The following is a 22893-nucleotide window of genomic DNA, read 5'->3' as shown; positions in this document are numbered from 1 at the left end:
TTGACACCTTGGTGACCATTGGTGTTGGTCAATTGAGCACCCGCCATCTGCCATCGTCTTAAGGGCTGGAGTCATTGCGACTAGGGTAGTTGAAGCAGTAGGCTTAAGGACTCTATCACAACCGTGAAAGAAGCTAAGCCGCATACATATTCGTGTCTTGTTTGGGTACTGTGAGATCGAGGACCTGTCCTTACTTGGTGCTTTTTGCTGACCCTGCTCGAGGTCAGCCTGACCAAGGCGTTCATCACACAGCCACCAGGACCTGCAACAACAGCCATCCATGCATTCAAGAGACCTCAAACGTTCTTCCTGCATTGAACAAGGACCCGCGGGCCGAGTGCATCCGAGGTAAGAGATGACGCGCGAGGTTATCAACGGTGCTGTTGCGATGCATGCGCAGATGATGCATGCTCCGATTACCCTATCATTCGTAAGCTATCGGCGTCTCTTTGCCTAGATACCTTGGCCAACGTGTGTCTCTATTGATTAAGATACGGGCTCATCGGTAAAGCTGCGCGTTCGTTCTTCAATTAAGGCCCAACGGAGAAGTTCGGAGCAGTCCGACTTGTGTCATCAATGATATACATTCTGGGCATTACTTGCTATGTGGTATTATCGTGCGCGACAAGAAAAATGAAACAAAAGTCCTTTCAACCTTTTACAGCATCGCCTGCAATCTCGGCTGCATCTCATCCTCCGTCCGCAACCCAAGCTCCGCCTTCATCTTGACCCACGACTCTGCCGCCCTCCTCGCCATCTCCTCCGGCACCGCTGCATCCGGCTCTGCGAGTCTCCTGTTGAACACCTCAAAGCTCAGCCACCCTTCAAAGCCGAGACCTTGGATGACAGTTCTGAGGAGTTGTTTGCAGGGTAGGTAGCCACCGTATTGGGGCTCGCCGTAAAAGAGGCGCGCGTTGCGCGACCAGCTCATCCGGGCGGGTTGCTCGGGGTTGTAGAAGGGGTGGGATGTGTCTAGAGGAGCAGAGAGGCGTTCGCCGTCTGCGACTTGGACGAGGAATACTTTTGTGATGTCGATATCGGAGAGGATTCGCTTGATTGAGTCGACTGTTGCTTGTTCGCAGTCGGATGTTCTTCCGGTTGGTGACGCGGGATCGGCGTAGATTCTCCCGAGGATGTTGTAGCTGTCGAGGCATACGCCAAAGTTGGGTCGGTCTACACGCTGAACAAGATCCCAACTCGCCTCCCAAGTATCGGTTCTTGTGCCCCAGCATAGTGCTTCGTAGGCAAAGTTGACGACTGGCTCCTGCTGCAATCCCATCTCTGCCGCCTCGACGAAATCCGCTACGATCAAGTCCATATCATCCGTAACCTCATCCTCAGAAAGGAAACTGCTCGGAAATAAGATCAAGTCGGTCCCCAGAGCATGGACCAGCTCAAACCAAAGCTGCAATTCGCCAATCCTCTTGCTATGCTGGTCCCGGTCGACGAGGCCGCCAAAGTGCATGAACGGCTGTAGGCAGATGATGGTGAGATTCCGGGCGGCGCAGAGCTGGCTGATGGCACGGGCGGCTGCGATCTGATCCTCGGGGGAGCCGCCGCCGGGAAAGGACTTTGAAAAGTCTACGAGGTCCTCGTAAAAAACTTCGATGCCTTGGAAACCGTATTTTTGCGCCATGTCGAGCTTGTGTGGGAGGGAGTGGCCAGCGAAGCAGCGTCCTAGGGACATTGTGCATATGCTAGGCTTGTGTGCCATGATGAATATGTGATATTGATACTGAGTAAAGGAATAGAATCAATTGCTGTGGGCGACTTGTGTGATGCTGGACTTGATGATGGAGCTGAGCTTTGGAGGATGGTATATAGAGATTGAAACTTGCTATGATGAAACTGTCTAGGAATCACCGAAGAGAAACAGCTACCTCTGATGCAGTGGCAACATGATTTATCAACCACGAGGGAAGCTCCCCTGATGGAGAGTCCCCTTGAGATAACCTCCTCCAACCGCCAATAGCCATTGGTCCCCCCTGTCAGAGGTATGGTAGATTGGCGGAATTGGCGTCATCGGCACTGTCACGAGGCGGAACCAACCGTCCAATATGCCATGAGTTAAACAGTTTTCCGCCCATCTTCCATGATGCATCATGGGTAATCTTGGTGGTGGTGTAGGATCCCCCGGCTGGTTAAGTCTTTACCCGGTGTGGGGAAAAACTCAACCTATCGGCAATGCCTTGTTCCACCAGGAGAGGGAGGGAAATGCAGGTTCCGGGCCTGTACCCGGTGGAAAAATCCTTGCGCCTTCTCGGCATTTCTATCGTGGGGGAGAAGAGATCTCGCATGAACTTGGACCGAGTTTCTCAGATCTCTGATGACAATTCCCTGCCTTTCTTGCCTTCCTAGTGGACACTACTTGAAGAGAGCTGAGTCCTAGCGTTGGGTCAGAGAAAACAAACCCCAGATTCTCCTACTAGTCTTTTCTCAATATGTCTGTCCAAGAAGTGTCTTATCCCTCTGGGGACTCGCTCGCCTCGTGCGAAGTCTCGCGGCTTCAACGCCACGGATACCTCTTTGGGAAGAAGCTGGCCAATTCCCTTTCACCCTTTCTTCACAATGTCATCTATCAAGATCTTGGTCTGCGATGGGGTCAGGTCCGACTCGACTCGGCGGATATCCCCTCCTTCTTGAAGCTTGCCCAACACCCCGACTTTTACGGTGAGTTATTTTGTTCACTCAGACATTGAGGAGTGAGGCTAATGAGATTCAAGGCGCTTCGGTAACAATGCCCAACAAGGTCGCCATCATCCCTTACTTGGATGAGCTGACTGAAGAGTGCCGCGACGTCGGTGCTTGCAACACACTGTTCCTCCGGGAACAAGACGGCCGCCGCATTTTCTGCGGCGCCAACACCGACGTCATCGGCATCCGCGACGCCTTCTACCAAAACATCGCCGACCCAGACGGCGTCTTCCACGAGAAGCCCGCGCTCGTGGTCGGCGGTGGCGGCGCAGCCCGTAGCGCCATCTACGCCCTGCGCAAGTGGATGAAGGTCAAGGCCATCTACCTCGTCAACCGCGACGAGTCAGAGGTCGAAGCCGTCATCAAGGACTGTGCGGAGCGCGGCTACGGCGACGACCTTGTCCACGTGAAAACGGTCTCGCAGGCCATGGATCTCGAAAGCCCCGGCGCCATCGTGGCGTGCGTGCCAGACTTTGAGCCCCAAACAACAGAGGAGATTCTCGCCCGACGGATTACCGAGACATTTTTGGAAAAGGAGCGCAAGGGTGCCATTTTGGAGATGTGCTACAACCCTACACCGTTTACACGGTTGGGTGCCCTGTCTGAGGAGAATGGGTGGCAGGTTATTCTTGGTACTGAGGCCTTGATCTGGCAGGGTCTGGAGCAGGATAAGTACTGGACTGGAAGGCCGATAGAGGAGCTGCCGAGGGAAAAGGTTCAGCTGGCTATTGCGGAAAAGGTTGCTCATAGGGCTCAGGAGTCGAAGCTGTGAGCGATGCACATTGCCTCAGGGGACATAGACAGGCATTTTGGGGTTACAAACAGTATGATAATAGCGTGTGTAGAAGTGACAATAGGAATGATTCACATCTTGTTCAAGAAATCAAATTCGAAGTGCAGTTTGAAGATCAACCACCTATAGGCGCTCTGGTGTGATCGGTTCCTCGATTTACGGGAGAGGTTGAACTGTGACGTACCTTGGACATATTTAGACACAGGCTGCATGTTTTAACGCGCAGCGTCCCCTCCTTGAATGTCAGCAAATGACTGCCCCTATTTTCTTCGTTGTATCTACCTAGTGATTGAAAGCCACCGAAGTCAGTCTAAAGTAGAACAAGGAATCTAGTGACACCAAAGAGAGTAAAGATGGCTAAGATGGCTAGTCGAAGCCGTGAGGGTTTCATTACCTGAAATGATATAGACAGATGTACTGAAGCTAGAGGCCACTGTGTTAGCATTAGGATATGATGCTATGATGCTATGATGTGTTGATAATGTGTTCTTTGTTATAGTTGAAGCCCGGCCCTCGATGGGATAACTGAGCCAGATGACCGTTCAGGATTCAAATCCAGTCCAAGAATTAATAACGAGCATAGTTTGGATTGCTGGCCACCACGACGAAGAAAGCCCTACTATCTGTTTTCATTAAGAAGTAATAGCAATACAACCGAGTTCCTCTATTTTCGACTCTTTCCATGCTCCACATCAATCCCTTTTCGTTTCCTCAGTGCTTTTTTAATCCGTGTAAATCGAGCGGTTGATCTTCCCTTCTCAGCCTCTTCGCCTGTCTTCTTATCTAGAATTTCGAGGGTTGCTAAACGATCCCTGATCTCCCTCTTCCAGACGTAGATAGCTGCCGATCCAAGAAATATCAATGGTACGAGAACTAGACCAAGAGTTAGTACGGGGTTCCCGTGGATATCGAAACGCGAATAAAAGCTTACAAATAACATAGAAAGCCCAGGCAGGAGTGTCCATGAAGGATGCGACGTCCAGCGCAAAGAGAGAGGTGAGAAATGAGAGAGGGAGCTGTAAGTATGTTTAGTGAACGATGGCCCTTCCGCGGTATCCCGGACGACAAGATCAACCTACAAACCATACTGTGACAAGGGTAAATACCAATACTATTTTCCCTTGCTTCACAGCCTGTTCTCCTTGTTTCACAGACTCCTCGCCCTGCTTGACAGACTCTTTCCCCTGCCTCACGGATTCGCTTGCCTGCCAATTAGCAATCTGTGCCTGGAAGCTGGCGATATCGCTCTCCCGGAGTGTGAGTGCAGTCTTGACCTATCAGCCAACAGTCAGCATTCGCGGCAGTGTGAAAAGGTCGAGAGTTGACGAACGGCTTCCTGAGTCTGATTGGAAAATTTGTCCAATTCGTCGAGGTCTCTTAAGAGATAGTAGCTTGAAAACTCTTCTTTGGCACCGCTTCCAGCCATGGTCGACTGGACTTTGCGCTGAAACTTTGCAATCGACTTCAGGATGTTGAGTTCGTCGCGGATGTCTTTGATCTGGCACAGTTGCACTGCCACCGTATTGAGAGCATCCTGGAGACCCTCCATTATCTCGGATGCGTGGTGAGAGTCAGGGCCAGTTTCTGGTTCTCTTGCATAGCCATGGCGGCCGTATGACAAACTGAACAAGCTTGACTCTTTTCTCGCCTATGAAGAAGATTAGCTTGGATCAAGCTGCTGGGGCGATCCGGCGGTACGGACGATCTCATTGATGGAGTCTGAGAAGATTTGATGGATCGATCGCTCTTCTTTGTGTTTCCCGTCTTCAGTACCGCTCTGATTCACCCTGTCCGTGTTTCCTTGAGGCTGGTCCTGTGTGGTTGTGCCGTCTGTTTGGAGCCTTTGGTCCTCATTTCGTTTCACGTTCTGGCGCCTTCGCTTCCTCTCGTAGGTACCAATGCAATAGTCGACAATTACCCTGCTCATTTCAGTGGCAGAGGTTGGTCCTAGTCGACGGCTTCCATTCTCGACTTGCCTCTGAAGATGCCCCAAAATGTCTGTCACGAGATTGTCGCGAATATCGTCTGTTGCGCAGGAGGTCGAGGTAATTAACCACTCTATGAAACAGTTTAGCAAGTAATTAAGGCGTGGTTAAAGGTTATAGAAAACATACTTTCGTCGATGGTCCAGATCCAGAGCTGGCTAACTCGCAACAAAGGCCAGAATCTTTCCTTCTCCATGTCTACTCCTCGCCGCAGATACTTTGTGACGACCTGATCTTTGTTGCGCGTGTTTCGGTCCTCGAAAGAGTCCTTGTCTGATGCAAACTGATAGTAGAACTCGTCTAGGGTCGTGGGTTGGTGAATCACAGAGTTTTTGTACGCGTTGAAGAGTCCTTGGCGCGCCGTTATCTCGTCCTGGACTTTTTTCTCGAGGCCTGAAGGGCTTTCTGTGCCCGCCATCTGCTCGCCACTCTCGTTCTGGTGGTATGTTGAGAAATACAGATACGGCATCTCAACTGGTATGAGAATGTGAAAGACCGTGACAGTTTGGGGGATGAATACTGACATAGATTGCCGAAACGGCAAACGATTTGCCTTTCTCTGCGCCGCCACGATCCGTGTCAACTGCCTGATCGCTGTTTTGGTCTTCTTCCAGTTCTCGGCCTGAAGTAGTAGAAGTTTCCTCCGGGGAAATGCTTTGGTCTCCCCCTTGATCGTCTTCGCTGCTGGGCTTTTCTCGTTCCTTGTTGTGCCGCGAGCGGTTGCCTGTTTGAGTAGACCCTCGCCCACGGGCATCTCTCAACTCATTCTCGTCTTCTGGTTGTTGTCTAGTCGCATTCTCTGTCTCTTTGAAAACATACCGAGGCCTCATGAACCGTGAAGTGGATGTTCTGTCTGGGATTTCGATCCAGCTACTTCGCAAAAAAGAGGCCACCTTTTCGGCCTCGCTCTTTCCACACCCTTCTCCTTTTAGGATTTTCTTCGCCGTATCCTGCAGCACAAATGAAATTAGCATATGTGTTACTCTCATAGTCTAAAAAAGTTCTCCTGAATAAACAGGTCCTCACCTCCATCCAAACCATCTGCTCTTGGTCAGCGTGAAGTCTTGAATGTGTGAAACTCGGGCAAGAACCTACGTTGGTTGACGGCAAATGGATCCAAGTGAACTGAGCCCTGGCCTTGGTGTTTTCCCGGAGCTCTTCGGAGGTTTGCGATGCTTGTTCGGAAGACACGTTGGGCGTATACTCGAATTGCTTCAGCCTTTTGGCAATGTCTTGCATGTGCGCCATCGAGTCGTCATCATACAAGACTTCCTGTATCGTTCGAAACTTGACAAAGGTACTCTGGATGATTGCTGCGCGGAACCTGTCCAAGCTCGATTTCATGCCCTTCTCTGGCTTCGACAAATCCAAAGGTTTGGTGGGCTTTTTAGCCTTCTCTGGGTAGAGATAGTCCAGGATGTCCTCCATATCTCTCAAGACTTGGGCATCTTTGCCTGAATCGGCTCCGCTCGCCGGGCCACGCTCTCCCTTTCGTCTCTTCTCTTCCGCCAAGGGTGTCGAAGATTGTCGCACTTCTTCCTTTAATGTTTTAACCAATTTCTGGCCATTCTCGATGCTCTTGTCGACCTTGTCGTCCTCGCTGACTCTCCTTTCCACGCCTAATGTTCGAAGGTAGGTCAGGAGTACCCGCGGCATGCGTGCATAAATCGCCCACTCAACTATCGCCCATTGCCCGCGCTTGGGATCTTGGCGAATCTCTTCAGCAAAATTCTTCTGGAAAAGATTCAGAGCAACCGGATGTCGCTCTAAGCGGTATACGGCCCAGCAAAGAGGTTCCTCAATTGATTCGCCTTCAACGAGGCGATCAACCAGCGAGTCCAGCAAGGGCTTGAAGGCAAGTTCCTGGCCTTTCTCATCCTCGTCAAATGCAACGTCGAAAGCAGTCTCTCCATCCTTGTCTAGATGCAAAAGACTTTTGATAGACATCGACCTGATCAGTTTCAACGCCACATCTCCGTAGAGCTGTGCCTCTGTTTCCATGGAGTACTCTAAGGAGGCCATTGTGTAGTGTAGTGCAGTCTGCTCGTCTTCGTCGGTGGCATTGACGTCTGGGTTCATTTGAAGAAGGTGTTCAATGTGGGAAATCGACTCTTTGAGGTTTCCAGTACATAGTTGCATCAGGGGCGTTATGCCATGATTGTCTGGCATATTGACAACATCCCGTTCGGTCGAATTCTTTTCCAGATGACTTAGTAACTTGGCAAAGGTGTTGTACAGACCCAGTCTGATTGCTGTCATCAAGGGTGTCCATCCGTCTGAGTCCTTGATGCGGAGGCTTGCTCCTCCTTCCAAAAGGGCATCAACCACATCCTCATGCCTGTAGTATATAGCCTTGTTGAGCGGAGTCCAGTGTGCGCCGCCGACGGTCTCGTTGATGACGAATCTTCCAGGGCCAAGCAAACCATGCACCGCTGAGACTCCAAAGCCACGGATGATGGCTGAATGAAGGGGATAAATGTCAGACGAATCCTTGTGTTCGGGATCGGAGCCCTTGTCTAGTAACTCCTCCACCAGTTGTTGGTCTCCATAGTCGCAGGCCACGTGCAATGGTAACTCTCCGCTTCCATTCTCGATATTGACTTTGGCCCCAGCTGCGAGGAGTTGACGTGCCATCTCGTTGAAGCCTTTCCGAATAGCCATGTGGAGCGCCGTCTCCTGATCTTCTGGGGAGCGGACATCAAGGATGTCCTTCCATTGACCCAACTGCCTTTCGAGCTCGTGCAGACCATCGTCGTCATCATCTGTCCGCTCTACTAGCTCATGCAATGGTGTCAATTTCCAGTCCTCGGAAAGGCTACTGTCATTTCGGGCGCCATCTTCGGCTCTCTCGTGGTGGCCAGCCGGCTTCGCAACCTTCGTGTACCAAGAGACGATTCGCTCATCTGCGGTCTCATCTGCGGTCAACGAGGGTTCATCTTTGATCTTGGTAGCGTGACTGTCTGTTGTTGTTTCTGGGTTCTTTCTGGTTTGACCGCCATCCGGATCATCGCTTTCGGACTGGCCAGCACCTGGATTCGCCGAAGAGTGAGACATGTGTGTTGTGACGGGTAAGAGGATATTCAATGGGGCGGACGATGAGAGAGGATTTAGTGTAGTCTTGCTCGTGGGCTTTTTCCGTTCGTGGTTTGGGGGCAAGATCAGGCTGCTCATGCAAGCTATATACCCAGGTAGTCTACCTAGGAAGAGAGACCAGGTAAGCAGGCCGAAGTATTTTTACTAATTCAAACTGCCCTGCAAGAATTTTCAGCTGACTTCCCATTACGATCAAAAGTGCAGACGCCATCTGAGAAGCGAGTCTGACCTGCGTTTTGTTATCTCTTCCCTCCTTATTCTGCGTTGGTAATGGCTTACCTATTGGGAAAGCTCGGAGGAGCTGAACTTTGCGGTACAGCCTGATTTTGGCTTCACGCGACGTGACTGGTCTGGGTTTGCACTTAAACGCCCTGATATGTGATATGTGCAGAGCTGAGAGTGAACCCTGTCGTCTGTACCCATGTAGCCCCCCTCACCCCCCTTCTATGTTCCCACCTTGATGTTCGCAACTTGGGTTTGAACAACGAGCCTGCATGGCGGATGGCTTGCTCCCCCGCCATACTCGGCACTTGATCAAATAGGGGTTAATAGCTTCTATGGTTCGGAAGTTAGGTGCACAGCTGTGCTAGGGCGAGGCTGGGCTGCCCTCCCTAAAAGTGGCGATGCTACACGCCGGCACTATCCTTCCAGAACACCGTAGCCTAGATACTTGGTCTCATTGGAAATCATATAGATTCGAATTGAAGTCTTCTTAGATAATCTTATCAAGGATATCCACTATTTTTGTTACAACTAGCTTGGATTTCGAGAAGACTTCAAAATCCCAGGAACTACTCTTCCAACAGATCACGTACGATCTTCTCCAGATTTCCCTCCCTCCATATGGTGTAGTGGCTGTCTTCTGGAAACTCCTTGTACACGGATCCCTCCAACCTATTAGCCATGTACTTGCCCATCACCGGCGTCGTACTCTTATCTATTCCGCCGTACCAAAGCTTGATGGAGGGAAACGCCACATCCTCCAGCTTGAGCCCCCAAGGCCGCCAGTGAAGTTCCATGCCTTTGGCGTGTGCCCATGCTCCTTGAATCCACGCCTGACGAAGAGAGCTGACAGACATTTTCAGTACATTTTTCTGCATCATGAACTCAAGATCAGGTCCTGTGAAACTTGCTTCAAACTCGCCGCGGAGTCGGTTTGCGAGCGCAGCTATGTCCTTTTGCTGTGCAAGCGGTACGTATTCTGATTCGTAGTATTCCTTGAACTCGGCTGGATAATCTCGCCATGCCTCTAGAGCTTTCCGTTGGGTTTCATCCATACTGTCAAACCCACATTCTAAAGGCCCAATGCCCGCGCAGATGCCAACACCCTTCAACTTTGACGGCCCAAGGTCTTTTGCGCATGTCAACGTGAAACCTGTACCGCCACTTGTACCAATGATGTAATAACGGGGTAGGTCCAGGTGTTTGGCGAGAGCATCGATGTCGGCGGGATAGTCGAGAATCTCTTGAGCGTCGTATCGTGTTGAGAGGCCTACTCCTGGGCGGTCTGGACCTATCCACCGGATATTAAGATCCTGCGCGATGCGAGATTCAAGTGGCCCGGTGATGGTGATTCCCGAGTCGGGATGCCCGTGAATGTACATTATTGGTGTTCCGGTGGCAGGGCCGGATGTGTGGTAGCCGAGTTTGCGCCCTGAGGGGAGGATGAGGGTCTCACCGGCGGCCGTAAATGAGGCTCCAGTGCTGAGACTTCTCGATGAGCTTGGGAAGCGTTGGGGAATCATGGGCAGATGTGGTGTCCGGGTCGCCCGGGACAGGCTTTGAGTAAGGTAGCGCATGGTGATAGAGGTCATATAGACCGGATAAGGCAATCAGCCAAAGTTAGTGGAGTTAGAATCGAGCCTGTAAGACGGTAGTGGTAGTCATAGGTTGTTTATGAATGAAGAGATCTTCGCAGGCAGGCTGTGCAATGCCCCGCAGCCATCCCGGGACTGGACCAGGATCGACGTCAGCTTACTCGATCGTCAATGCTTTTATGCCTTGGATATTTGGTAATTTGGCTCTGGTATGCCCGACAAAAACTTCTCAGCCTCTTTAGGTTTGGCATGTGGGCGTAATCTAATCGGGAAGATGAAACATTTATAGTGGATTGGAGTTGTGTACCTGGATATACCTAGGCTAGTACCACTTAAAGAGGGATGGAGTTTCTGTCTTAAGCATGTTATTTCATTAAGTCTATAAGTTGATCATCTAATGGGGTATTCATCTATCGTTCTTCCTCTTAACTATTAACAGAAAACTGTGAAAAGGGGTAATCGTGAAGCGGCATGTCGAGATCCTGACTCTACACATGTTTCCGTATCTCCGTTGCAATGTTGTACATACTCTTGGGCCACCAATCCTCCTTCTTTTCTTGAAATTGACCAAGCCAATCTTGATTGCCCATGCAAGACATGACTCGCCCCAGCTCCCAAGCTCCGATGCCGCCAATCCACCAGACTCCATCGAGCAGCATCACAAGAACGAGCCAGTGTGCAAAGATGTCTATGGCGAGCTGGGACACGCTATTGACTTCTTGCATGCCAAGACTAGGGTCCAGGCAGGGCTCGGTCTGACTGTTGTGACTGTTGGGGACGAGATCGAGGCTTGTTTGGACGAGGCTTAGATATTCTGCCGGGACTCGGTTCAGAAACCACATGATGGTCCTCCTCCATGGTTTGGAAGGCGAAGAATAAGTTACACGGCTGAGATATTTCCTCAACCATGGCGAAACTCCAGAGACTTGGCCGAAAGGTGGAGAGTCTGGGAGGGAATAGGGCGACGTTTCCGAGTTGGGGTGAAACACCTCGTTCATAATGTCACTAAGAACATCCAACGACATCAAACAAGCATGGATATCATTGCTCCATGATTCAGTCTGTTGTGGAAGAATACCGTCCCCGTTGAGCATATCTTCCCAAGATGCCATGTCTGCGATAGGTTCGATCATGTGTGCTCTGGCACGTAGCTTTTCGAGGGCGTTTCCGGAAGTAGCTGCTATTATAGGGAGAAGAAGGTCCCTTGTTTGCCTGCTGGGTCCGTCCTCGGCCAAGGCAGTCTCGCTGGCGAAAGATTGGTGGGTGAAACTAGGTGTTGAAAGATTCTCAGCCCAGCTTGTCGAAGATTCGGCGCCTTGTTTCGAGCTAGGCAGTCCAGTATATGCTGAATGCGCTGCTCGGATAAGGGACATCCATTGCCATTCAGTAGAGCCTGAATCAGAGCATGACTCGTCATCTTGGGTAGAGAACTGGGCAAGTCGTATACGGACGCAACGACTGGCTGAGGCATAGAGCACCATCAATGGTGCATTCGCCACGATATGATCGTAATGGTCGGCATACGGAATGTCGGCTTGTGTCTGGCGTAGTGATTCCCTGTGGTGCTCATCCGCAAGGGTCAAGAGCTTTTGAAGCTGATCTTGGTCGGGTTGTCGCGTGCCGGACTGCACAATCATGTCGTTGCACTTGCATACAGCTGCGAGTGCGAGTATTGAGCTCATGACAGGTTTACTGCGGAAGGCGAGGTTGGGGAAGCCAACTTGAAGCGCGTACAGGTCCTGGCTGTCAAAGGCGAGAGAGCGGGCTGTGTGTGAGAGGTAGTGGCTAAGCAATTCTAGCTCTGTCGCGTCCAGGGTACTTGTTTGTTGCGCGTTGGCTTGTAACAACTCCACGTCCACATTGATGCTTGGAGGAGCTGGAGACAGACTCGGAGAAACGCTTGATGTAGAGCCCAAGGTGATAGTTGAGTGCGCGTAATTGGGGCTAGGAATTGTCAGGCTCTGAAGCTGGCTCCAGGCACTGCTGGCAGGCGACGGAGACGAGTCCAAATTCCGCACCACCTTGGCAGGTCGGGCATATTCACAAGGGAGGTTCCTGTCCACACATCGCGAGCATTGCGGTCTGCGCTCGTCACACTACTCGAATCAGCCAATGCTCGAGATACCGCAAAGAATGGCGATTACCTTTTTTCTGCCCTGTTTGCATCTCACGCAGCCATGTCGCGACTTTGTGTGACTTCGTCGAGACCTGACGCTAGAGGCGGAGCCCCTTTCCGAGGCCGTGGGCGGCGAGAGTTGATCGGATTTAGACATTGTACTTGAGATGTATCTGCATCAACAGCGAATACACGATAAACGAGACGAAATTCGGCCTTTATATCACCTTGACATTTGTCACAGCAAAAGCTCTGGTGATGATGACTAGGGGTTGCTCGGACGACTCCGCCTCGACCTAAGCTCCGCCCCCCCGAAAAGAATTTGGAATTCAAGGTGGGTCTCCCATATGACCATTCACATCGCTGGCTCAGCCACAAGGATTACGGATTGTGGTTCATTAGCGCTGGGGAGCATAAGATGAGATAACGTCATCATCGTGAGGCGGGCCGCATAAATAAGCTTATTTGAAAGCTGGAATTCCAAATAATTAAGAGAAGTCGGGTATTCGGCTGTCGGTGTGAGTCAGGAGGGTTGAGAGCGAACAATTTTTGAGATCAAGATCCCTACTTGGTTGGTAATAACTAAAAACTCTGCTCTGTTTAAGTGACTCCTTGCTCGAGCTGTCTCTGCTACCCTACTTCAATGCCTCGACGCAGAATGGGTTCGCAGTAAAGGTTCCCTTGGGATCAAATGCCCCCCTAATCTTCTGCACCTTCTTGTACGTGGCCGGGTCATAATAAAACTGCCAGACATTCTTCATGTTCCAGTCCCCGTACGATCCCCAGAGAACACGTCGATCTTGCTCGCTAAAGTGCGTCTTCGCACCCTCGTCATTTACCGCCTGCCACTCCTCCGCTGCCTCTTTCGTACCCTGATAGAACACATCCCACGTGCCTGAATAGGTGGCATCCCTGAAGCTGTAGGCCGTGCCATTGCCCGCATTCCTCTGGAACATTGAGTACTTGCCACCGTATACCTGCAGCTGAGATGAGACCCAGAGGCCGTTGTTCTTGTTCTTGATCACCTCGTTGATTCGGCCAGAAAACCAGTCCGCCCAGCCGGTCTTGGAGAGCGTGACCGACTCGGTGCTGTTGGTACGCTTGACGTAGGGGTAGGGAAATTCGCGGGGGCTTCCGAAGAGCCACATGGATGCGATGACAGACATTGGCGTTCCTTCGGGGGCCTCCTTGCCAAACTTGAACTCGTGTGGGACCTTGTTGATCTGGTTGAAGAGTTCAGGCGAGTACGGCTCTCCTCCGACATTGACCCACTGGGCGTAGACGACGATCAGTGCGTATTTGAACTTGAGCACATCGGCAATGTTGTCCTTGCCGTTGTGGATGTCGTCTGGCAGCCTCTTCTTGAGCTCGTCTTCGGAGCCCGGGAACAGATCCAGCAGATTGGCCTGTCTGCTGACAATGTTGACAGTGAAGTCGTAGCCGCGGGGAAAGTTGGGGTCCTCTCCTTTCTTGACCAGAATGTCAAGGAGGGCCTTGAGCGTATCTTGCCGATAGGTGAAGGCCATCCATAGACCCTTGGAGCCCTGATACTTTCTGTCGTCTTGGACCTCGATCTTGAAGTGCGTCAGGACACCTAGGTTGCCGGGGCTGCCGCCGAGAAGGCCATAGAACAGGTCGGGATGGCTGTCCTTGGTCACCTTGACCACGTCGCCATTGTAGTCAACAATGTCAAGCTCACGGACGTAATCCCCGAGAAGGCCAAAGGATCGTGCAAGCATTCCATAGCCGCCAGTCTGGACGTGCCCACCAAGGCAGACTGTGGAGCACTGCCCGGTCGGCATGAAGACGCCATTGTCCTTGAGAAAGTCAAAGATCTCAGCTAGTGACCAGCTGACACTCGATCTGAGGTAGACCTTGTCATTGGCCGTGTCTCGAAGCAAGTTGAGGTCAATGTTGGGGCGTCGGAAGGTAGGCTTCAGGTCCAGCTGGATACCCTTGGGGTTGGTAGAGCTTGCGCCACTGTACTGATGCCCGCCAGTTCTGATGGCGATGGGCTGACCCTTCGCGGCAGCAGCCTTGACGACATACTGGATGTCTTCGATGCTTGCAGGCTGAAGGATCTCTCCAGGGTTCATGTCGCGCGACTGGCCGTAGGTAGAGGTGGCGTACAGGTCATTGGCACGATTGTAGGCAGCTGTGCCTGGAGCAAACTGGTTGCCTTGAAAAGTTGGATCCATTTTGATGATGCTCAAGAATAGCCGAAGTGTTTGCAAGTAGTGAAGTGCTGAAGAGGTTGCAGAACCAAGGCAACCGGTCCGAGCACAGTTCTTTATACTTCCCTACAGACCTTGATTGGGGAAGGCAGTTGAACACGTGGGAGCTTGCGTCGCCTCACCGACCGTTCCCCATGTCAATGATCATGAGTGGTCAGTTCGTGGCGCACACGGCATAGTCACATTCCAGGATTTTCACCTCTCAGCCAAGTGCCGTTTACTGAGACATGGATAACAATATTTCTCCACTTCCTGTCAGGATAGGTTCACCGGGACGGGCCGTGACAGGCGTAGCCTGGTCGTTAGTGGCCGGTGCCGTCTCGGCGTGGACGCAGAGCAGATGGCTTCGTAGCGGGTTCAGCTAGCCGCAGAAGCTCGGCTCGCCGATTTGAGCATGCTCACAGGGTATTGAGACGGTAGATAAGAAATTCACCTGTATCCAACTAACTATAGAAGTATAGTTACCTGGTTTTAGTATAGATTGTCTCGGGTTAAGGCACGGCTGATCGGCTGCCTTGAAGATGTTACGCTTTTAACTGAGATATGTGGCGTTGGTCTCGATGCGTGTAGACCCATGAGGGCTTTTCTTAGGTAATTTGAGCATGGGTGTTAAAACGGCAGATGCGGAACTCTACTATGTTCAGCCAGCCACCAAAGTATAGCTATCTGGCTTTAGTATAGATCGTCTGGGGTCAGAGCCAAAAAGGTTCCATAAGGCCAGGCGGCGGGGGCTTCCAAGCAACTCAACGGAAACAACACAGTTGCTACAGAGATATGGCTGATCAGCTCCACTGAAGATGTAACACTCTCAGCTCAGATATGTGGCGTCGGTCTAGATGTTCATAGACCCATCAGGTGCTTCTCTAATCCGAGCATGGTTATTGGGTGTTGAGACGGCAGATGAAGAATTCTATGTATTCAGCTAGCCACAGATGGATAACTATATGGTTTCAGTGTAGATTTTCTAGAGATAAGGCGGTATGTGACTGATTAGGCAGCGGTGAAGATGTCAAGCTTTTGCCTCAGATATGTGACATGAGTCTGGATGCTCACAGACCCATGAAATGCCAGTTCATCACGACTTGCATGTGAATATAAGACCATTCATTGAATCTCGCTTTGTAGGATTAAATATCTTGACTACAACTATCGAAGTCTACCAGATCAGTTCAGCTGTCGTTCACTTCGCAAATCAAGCATCATGGCTCCTGATAGCCAGCCGCGTCATGCTGGGATTCACCTTCCGAGAGGTTTTCACTTTGATGAAGTCAACTTTGATCCTATCCGTCCTCCTCCAAAGGACGAGCCTTCGCCTCCCCTAGGAATTCTGGCCAGCTTTACTGGGTCATTTTCAGGACCTGGCCTCAACACCATTTTCCGCCCAAATAGTGTCGCGCCAACAACAACCACTTTCACCAACCCTGTGATCCCTGCTCCTCCTGCACCTCCCAATGTTTCCGTCCTCGAGTTAAATCTGACTCAGGAGGAGCTCACCTTCTCTGCACCTCTCGGCAAAGTTCCTAATCGTGGCCTCGAGAAGCAAAATGACATCTGCCTCAATGGAGTCTCCTACCTCCAAACCGTCAACGATGTGACCAACACGATCACAGGCAGGGGTGATGGTCCTCCAACAGGCATCCACACCGAGACTGGCTTCTGGTTGAACGTTCCCCAGACCGATACCAACCCAAAGCTGGGAAACACGCTGGTCCGCCTAGGCTCGATCCCGCACGGGACCACCATCAATGCACAGGGTCCTGCCCCAACTGTGGTACAGTCAGCGCCAGACATTGGCGCACGATCCATCACTCCCTTCACCATCGGGAATCCGGGAGATCTCAAGCCCAAGGCCAGTCAGCAGGCCTCGAATGTGAACACAGCACGCCTGCCGCAAGATCTCACCCCCTTCATAGTCCAGGGCACCATCACACAGGGCATTCTCACCAACCCAGCACAGATTCTCAACGACATCAACAGTCAACTCAACATCATACAGACGAGCACATTTGCAGTCACGACGATGTCTACGTCGGCCGAGCCCGGGGGTGGGACGGCCAACATTGCTTTCCTAGTCGGACAGAACGCCGCCTTGGGCCCCAACGCAGATGCTGTGCAGATGGACTCTACATTCTGGGTCGAGACCGTGCAGGCTGAGATTACCATTGAGAGCTACAAGCCGGGCAAGCCCCTCTTGCTGCAGCCCAACTTCAAGCCGGTCGAGGGCAAGGCTGCTCCTCCTTTGCCGACTTTTTCTGTGACGCCTCCAGGGCCTGTGACGAGCCCCAAGACAATGACTGTGACTTATACACAGATACAGTACGCGCAGATAGTCTTGCTCAACTTTCACGGGCTGAGCTGGCCCCATCTGTCTTTGGCTACGCTGGTGCCAACTGCACCTATCGTCGTTCCATTTTCATCGTCCTGATATCTATTATGCTGGGAGTTGGAAGCCAAGCGTAATTGTCAATCGGGTTTTCTATGGATTACTGGTAGAAATGAATGTAGGTAGCACATGAACAGTCTAAGCTACAGCTTATTCTTGACTGCTAATCGCGTCTCATGGTTCTAAATTCGCTCAACACTCTTTATTTATCCTGTTCTGGTACCCGAAGAGTGTATTTGATCGCTGTCAACACTGAGAGGTTGTGCTTACAGGCTGATTTCGCATCCCACCAACACACAAAACTCGAGTCTCATCCCCCTACCACAGTCCACCATCTCTACCCTGCTTTTCATCTACCTTCTTCTCCTCCTTCCACAGTTTCAGTACCTGTGCAACTGCATCATGTCCCCTCTCCTCAGCCAACTCAATAGCCCCATATCCCCGCCAGCGGCTCTTGTAACTTGGAACCCCTGCTCCCGCCTCTAGCAAAAACTGCACCATGTCTAATCTCCCTCCTTCAGCAGCAGCTTCCAACGCCGTCCTGCCCTCCCAAACCGCTCCTTGTGCATTAACATCTGCTCCCAGAGCTAGCAACCTCTTGACCATATCCATGTGCCCCTTTCCAGCCGCAATCTGCAGCGCCGTGGCACCAGAGTCCTTCCCAGGCGGTGCGTTAATGTTTGCGCCCACTTTGAGGAGTAGGTCCACCATTTTGTCGTCAGCATTCTCGACAGCGGCTTGAAGGGCAGTACGTGGAAAGACTGGATTCGACCAGTCATTGTCGGCAATTGGTTCCTCAGACGCTGGAGCGTTGGCGTCAGCGCCGAGGAATAGTAGAAATCTCGCGATGTCGAGTCTTCCGTGTCGAACAGCGGCTTGAAGAGGCGTGTCGAGGTCGCTCCTGGCGCGCTCGAACCTGTCAACCCGTGACAGCCGATTCGTCAGATCAACGATGGCCCCAACTGGCTGTCTGCGGATGGCTACGATTAGACATAGCCTGTCCGGTTTGAAGCCGGCTTCCAGCAGTTGTTGTGCAGTTTCCCAGTCACCGCCGTGGATGGCAGGTACGAGAACGGAGCACCGGGCCATCTCTGGATCGCGCCAGAACTGCTTCTCATATGCCCTGGACATAACCCGAGGGTGCCCTTTTGCCAGATGAAGCCAGTCTCCATCGGTTTTAACGGGAATGATACAACACCCGCTGATCTTGAGCTTGAGGAGGCGCTCAAGCACCCACCTATGGCGGTGGAAAGCGGCATATCCCAAGGCTGTGGCCTCCATATTTCCTCCTACCATGTCGTCAGGCCTTCTTTGTAGTAGCGCCTCGAGGTAGCCGCCATTACCTCTGTTGCTACCAATGCTAGAGCAAATAGCAGCGCATAGCGCACCTTGATCGTACGGAACATGGTGAGTTTCCATCAGCCATACCATTAGGTCCCAGTTTCGGCTCGAAGCAGCAGCCTCAAGAAGTGAGCACTCGGCATCATTCCCAACGACCGCGCCGCCTCCATGTCTGATGAGCATCTCAACAACATCACGCCGACCGCTTTTCATGACGGAATGCAACCTACACCCGCGCAGACTTGCCCCCGCCTCGAGCAGGCAGCCAACTAGATTGACGTTCCCAAATTCGAGACAAGCCTGTAACGTGGACCGCCCAGCCAAGTCCAACTCGTTCACATCGGCGCCGCGGGACAATAGCTCGCGCAGAAGATCAATGTTATCGAAGCAGCAAGCCCTTGCAACGTCACCACGCTTGAGAGCGGCCCCAGCACCGATCAAAGCCAGGGCCACACCTCCGTGTTTTGGCGTAGTATAACGCGACTCCTTGGCCTTATTCCTAAACAACGCAAATTGTAGCGGTGTCTGGCAGGCATTCATCTCGCATAATGCGTCCGCACTAACCCCAGATGCTTCAAAATGTGAGCCGAGAAGGCGACGGTCTTCGCCTCCTCCATTGACCGCAATGGCGTTGATATCTGCTCCGTAAGCAATGAGAACTTTTGTTACCTTCTCGTCGCCCTCGGCTGTAGCAATGTGCAAGGCCGTGATGCTCGAGTCTGGCATGGCGAGGTCGACTTCGGCACCAAGATCCAGTAGCATCTTGACCATCCGCGAGCTGCTGCCTTGGTAGCTACGCCACGCAGCGGCAATGAGAGCCGTGTGCCCTTCAGGTGATCTCTCGTTGATGCATGCACCGGCTCCCAGTAGGTCCATAAGCATGTCCCTTCGGTCTTCAGAGGCCGCTCTGATGAAGGCGTCTTGGATGAAGTCATGATGCCGTACTTGGTCATACAGGGTCAGAAGGTATCTGAGAGACTTCAGGCCGGGTCGATCTCTCCCGGAGCTCGCCGAGTCGTCCTCGTCCTCCTCATCTCGTATATGGGCCATCCTCCAGTCCGCATCCACTGCGTTTGTAAGAGCCGAGTCTTGCGTCAACAAGTTATCGTTCCATTCCATCCGCATCATGTCCGCCCCAGCTTCGACCAATACTTGCACGGCTTCGGCTGTGGACTCTTTGCATGCCTTGAATAAGGGCTTTTCTTGGTCTTCCTCCGTCACAAGGTCAACGCCCGCCCCGAACCGGATCAGAAGACGTGCGAGATCCACGTCCCCTACGCGACAATCCATGCTGAGCTGAAGCGGCCGCGCGAGACATCCCATTGCCCATGTATCGATGATCTTGTCTGGGTCCGCCCCCGTCTCAAGGAGTATCTCGCAGATGTCAAGTGTCTGGGTGTTGACGGCAGCTTCAAAGAGTGCCTCGATGAACGCCCTACCAGTCGGTTGATCACGGCTCTTGGAGAACAAGTCTTTCCACACAGCTTGTGGCAGGCCTATGTCTCGGAATATCTCGATGATCTTGGTATACTTGCCATTCTCGTCAACGAACTCGTCATCCTCATCTTCAATGAGACTGTTGGAGAGCTGGTATGCGAAGAGTTGAAACTCCTGCATCTTTGCCTCGAGCGGATTGGCACTGATCAGTGCTTTGATTCGATCGGCATTCTGTCCATCAAACTGCTCTGGCATGATCCTATTTGCCTTGAACACTGCAAGGTTGAAGCCGGCCTTTGTTGTGAGCGAGTACTTCGGTGAGATGATGGCCAGGCTCATCCTCGATACCGTCTCCCTGCTGGTGGCATTAGGCCCGAGGTTCAACTCCTTGGAGAGCATGGCTCGCAATGCGATGTCTGCGGGGTTCTAAGTCAATGATTTGACTGCTAGCAGGATCTTCAAGGGTGGCTTACTGTTGAAGTAACGATCTTGAAACTGGAACCAAGGCAGGCTCGACGGCCAGGGGATCCAGGGCTGCGGGATATCAGTGATCTCAAGATCACTGAACTGAACGTGTAGAGGGCTTGAAACTATTCAATGTCAACGACAGACGGAGACCCTTGGACGGGGGATCGACCTACCGCTCGAGATCTCGACAAGACTGTTCTCGTCGTTGCTCGCAGTATCTTGCGGTTTAGCCACGCCCACTACTGTCCATGCCTCATATAGCTCGTCATTATCCTGGCACCGGTCGCTGTGGCATTATCAATGATTATTATGGATGCAATGAGGGGTGTCAAGGTGCGTACGTACCTGCATTGGGTTACCTGTTGCGACGCAATGTTGATGACTTCTACGTCGTCGGCTAGAGTCGAATTGGCATCGTCCATATCTAGAGTTGAACCGGGAGTGGCCTATGATTTGAGGAATAGGCAACATCAATCGATGCTATTGAGAGGTGTGTTTCTCAGCCTCAGGCGCCAGCCGTAGATGGGCGATCGCGGCGTAATATTACGCCGACCACCTGTTTGCCCTATGGTTGAGGCTAAGCGTAGGCGAGCAGGGGACTATCCGGTTCAAAACAGGACCTCTCATCATCAAGACTGGCTTCATCATAACATGAATGACAGTTAAATCATCCCCTCCAATAGTCGACGGTTTCTTGTCGACGTAAAATGGGAGCTACAAAGTATCCTCTTGGATAGTAAGAAATATGACACTCAAAGGAAGCATGGTTAGCAACCTTGACATGCAAGCACGCCCTAGAACGGTGGGATGGTTCGAGTTCAATGCCGTCAATCAGGGAGAAGATGATTGAATACAACAAAGCGTGACTAAAGAATGAAACTCTGGAACTTGCTAGTTCATGCTGCTGTGGCGTGGCTGATCAAGTGGCGGGCTGACGACTTCTTTTGAGCAAGGCGGCTCTGGGCATTGCACGCCACAAGGTGAGGAGTTGAACTTGCATCTGGATCAGTCTCAACATGCCATCCAGATAATCAATAACGAAAGAATCATTGATTTTGTTGAGAGCCTGATAGCCTTGATCGCCTGTGATGAGCCCGTGGCTTGATTTTCAACTGGGATGGAATGAACAAAGTGAGGTATTGGAGTCATAAGCTGGTATCTAAACGAGGAAGAAACCCATGATCATTTCAAGAACCATTACTAGAATGAATCTCACTAGTATTTTCTCGTTTTAAAGATATTTGCAAACGGATTCGTATAGTAGATTTCAGAAGACCCAGTTCATCCTCACAGACAAGCAAGTTCAGTGACATGAGCATGATTTTGTGCATCTCTTTGCTGGTGTTGCGGCCCTCATCTCATGGCTGATCAGGGTCGTCTCCATGTCTGAGGTGGTTACTGAGACCAGAGCGATGCGTAGTGTAGTCGAGACCAGAGTCGAGGAATACCGGATAGAGGCAAATTGTGAATCTGCAACTAACTGTGCCGGGTCCCGCAGGCACATGGTTGGCCGCGTCCTCCACTTTTGGGCTTGGATCGCTACTACAGAATTCAACGGAAGGTAGGTAGTACCTAGCTTACTCGCAACTGATACGTAGAAAAAAAATCATCATCAACTGCCATACCATAACAGCTTGGCTGATCAACATTGCGCAATTGGTCGTGAGACATGGCTGGATACTGAGGCTGGCTGAAGGACGTACCGTACCTTCAGCCAGCCCCCTGTCGCCTTTCATGGACCGATAAATCTAGGTCATACATGAGAGCATCTTTAGTCCAATTCGTACAAGCGTCATTTCAGCTTTTCTCGGCATGAGATGGTAAGTATTCGACTGCACTATTGAATAGGCCAACTATTCCCTTCTCTCTCCTTGCCACAACTATTGGCGTCGTCAAAGTCTAGAACAGCATGCCATCTTGGCCTAGACCGTAGGAACACCTCCCAAGCCAGCCTGCTACCCCTTGCGTCCTCACCGGTCGGCGCTGACGACTTCCCCGCCTGCAGGTCTCAGCGAGGATGTCTCGGCCGATCAAAACATGCCAATCCCGACTGGGTCCAGAACCAGCCCTGTCTCTGCACCTTGAGGTTATGCAATAGCGGGCGCTTCGGTCCGTTGGCATCTGTAGGCGCTAGACTAAAACGATCTATCTATCAAAATATAGGAATTATATTAATTAAAGGTTAAAATATAAGCGAAAAGCATATAACATATATAAGATATCTCGGTCAAAGTAGATTAAATAAATCATAGTTCAATCTTAATACTATTATGCTCGGCGCTGGGAGAAGCCACCAGAACGGCTGAAGAGATGGCAGAAACTAGCACTGCCGGTGAATGAACTATCAGCCAAATATTGTCGGGCCTCGTCGATCAGAGCAGTTGAGGGGGCTTGATCTGAGCCAGCTGGGGAAAGAATCTTGGTCTTTTGATTGGCGTGGCTGGCCAGAGCGACTAGCCAGAGTTGTAGCCGATCCGAACCCCCTGCAACGCGCTGACTATCGTCTCCTCAGTGGCTGCAACACTATGGTAT

The 22893-nt window shown here is 51.5% G+C and overlaps 7 protein-coding genes across 7 annotated transcripts; 2 read left to right on the top strand and 5 right to left on the bottom strand.

Annotated features, from left to right (window-relative positions):
* Nucleotides 1-658: 658 nt before the first annotated feature.
* On the bottom strand, nucleotides 659-1714 carry MRS44_006859 (uncharacterized protein; the record flags this gene model as incomplete). The annotated part of the gene is made up of 1 exon (XM_046279832.1): nucleotides 659-1714. One exon carries the CDS (start codon nucleotides 1712-1714, stop codon nucleotides 659-661), a length of 1056 nt encoding a protein of 351 aa, XP_046139508.1.
* Nucleotides 1715-2441: 727 nt separating this feature from the next.
* MRS44_006858 (uncharacterized protein) lies at nucleotides 2442-3466 on the top strand (the record flags this gene model as incomplete). The annotated part of the gene is made up of 2 exons (XM_046279833.2): nucleotides 2442-2670; nucleotides 2724-3466. The coding sequence occupies 2 exons, from the start codon at nucleotides 2442-2444 to the stop codon at nucleotides 3464-3466; spliced, it is 972 nt and encodes a 323-aa protein (XP_046139509.1).
* A 685-nt stretch (nucleotides 3467-4151) lies between these two features.
* Nucleotides 4152-8526, bottom strand: MRS44_006857 (uncharacterized protein; the record flags this gene model as incomplete). Its single annotated transcript, XM_065621904.1, has 8 exons — nucleotides 4152-4360; nucleotides 4419-4503; nucleotides 4567-4761; nucleotides 4818-5135; nucleotides 5190-5545; nucleotides 5602-5908; nucleotides 5997-6422; nucleotides 6499-8526. The coding sequence occupies 8 exons, from the start codon at nucleotides 8524-8526 to the stop codon at nucleotides 4152-4154; spliced, it is 3924 nt and encodes a 1307-aa protein (XP_065477976.1).
* Nucleotides 8527-9356: 830 nt separating this feature from the next.
* MRS44_006856 (uncharacterized protein) lies at nucleotides 9357-10364 on the bottom strand (the record flags this gene model as incomplete). Its single annotated transcript, XM_065621903.1, has 1 exon — nucleotides 9357-10364. The coding sequence occupies one exon, from the start codon at nucleotides 10362-10364 to the stop codon at nucleotides 9357-9359; it is 1008 nt and encodes a 335-aa protein (XP_065477975.1).
* Nucleotides 10365-10870: 506 nt separating this feature from the next.
* MRS44_006855 (uncharacterized protein) lies at nucleotides 10871-14696 on the bottom strand (the record flags this gene model as incomplete). Its single annotated transcript, XM_046279261.2, has 2 exons — nucleotides 10871-12437; nucleotides 13138-14696. The coding sequence occupies 2 exons, from the start codon at nucleotides 14694-14696 to the stop codon at nucleotides 10871-10873; spliced, it is 3126 nt and encodes a 1041-aa protein (XP_046139513.2).
* A 1237-nt stretch (nucleotides 14697-15933) lies between these two features.
* On the top strand, nucleotides 15934-17157 carry MRS44_006854 (uncharacterized protein; the record flags this gene model as incomplete). The annotated part of the gene is made up of 1 exon (XM_046278102.1): nucleotides 15934-17157. The coding sequence occupies one exon, from the start codon at nucleotides 15934-15936 to the stop codon at nucleotides 17155-17157; it is 1224 nt and encodes a 407-aa protein (XP_046139514.1).
* A 276-nt stretch (nucleotides 17158-17433) lies between these two features.
* On the bottom strand, nucleotides 17434-20783 carry MRS44_006853 (uncharacterized protein; the record flags this gene model as incomplete). The annotated part of the gene is made up of 4 exons (XM_046274496.2): nucleotides 17434-20309; nucleotides 20367-20483; nucleotides 20535-20647; nucleotides 20707-20783. 4 exons carry the CDS (start codon nucleotides 20781-20783, stop codon nucleotides 17434-17436), a joined length of 3183 nt encoding a protein of 1060 aa, XP_046139515.1.
* Nucleotides 20784-22893: the final 2110 nt, after the last annotated feature.

The sequence above is a fragment of the Fusarium solani genome (genome assembly GCF_023522795.1).
Source record: "Fusarium solani strain SB1 chromosome Unknown bctg00000003_1, whole genome shotgun sequence".
Taxonomy (NCBI): Eukaryota; Fungi; Ascomycota; class Sordariomycetes; order Hypocreales; family Nectriaceae; genus Fusarium; species Fusarium solani.
The sequence above is the reverse complement of the archived record's forward strand: the minus strand, read 5'-3'. Positions and strand labels throughout refer to the sequence as shown.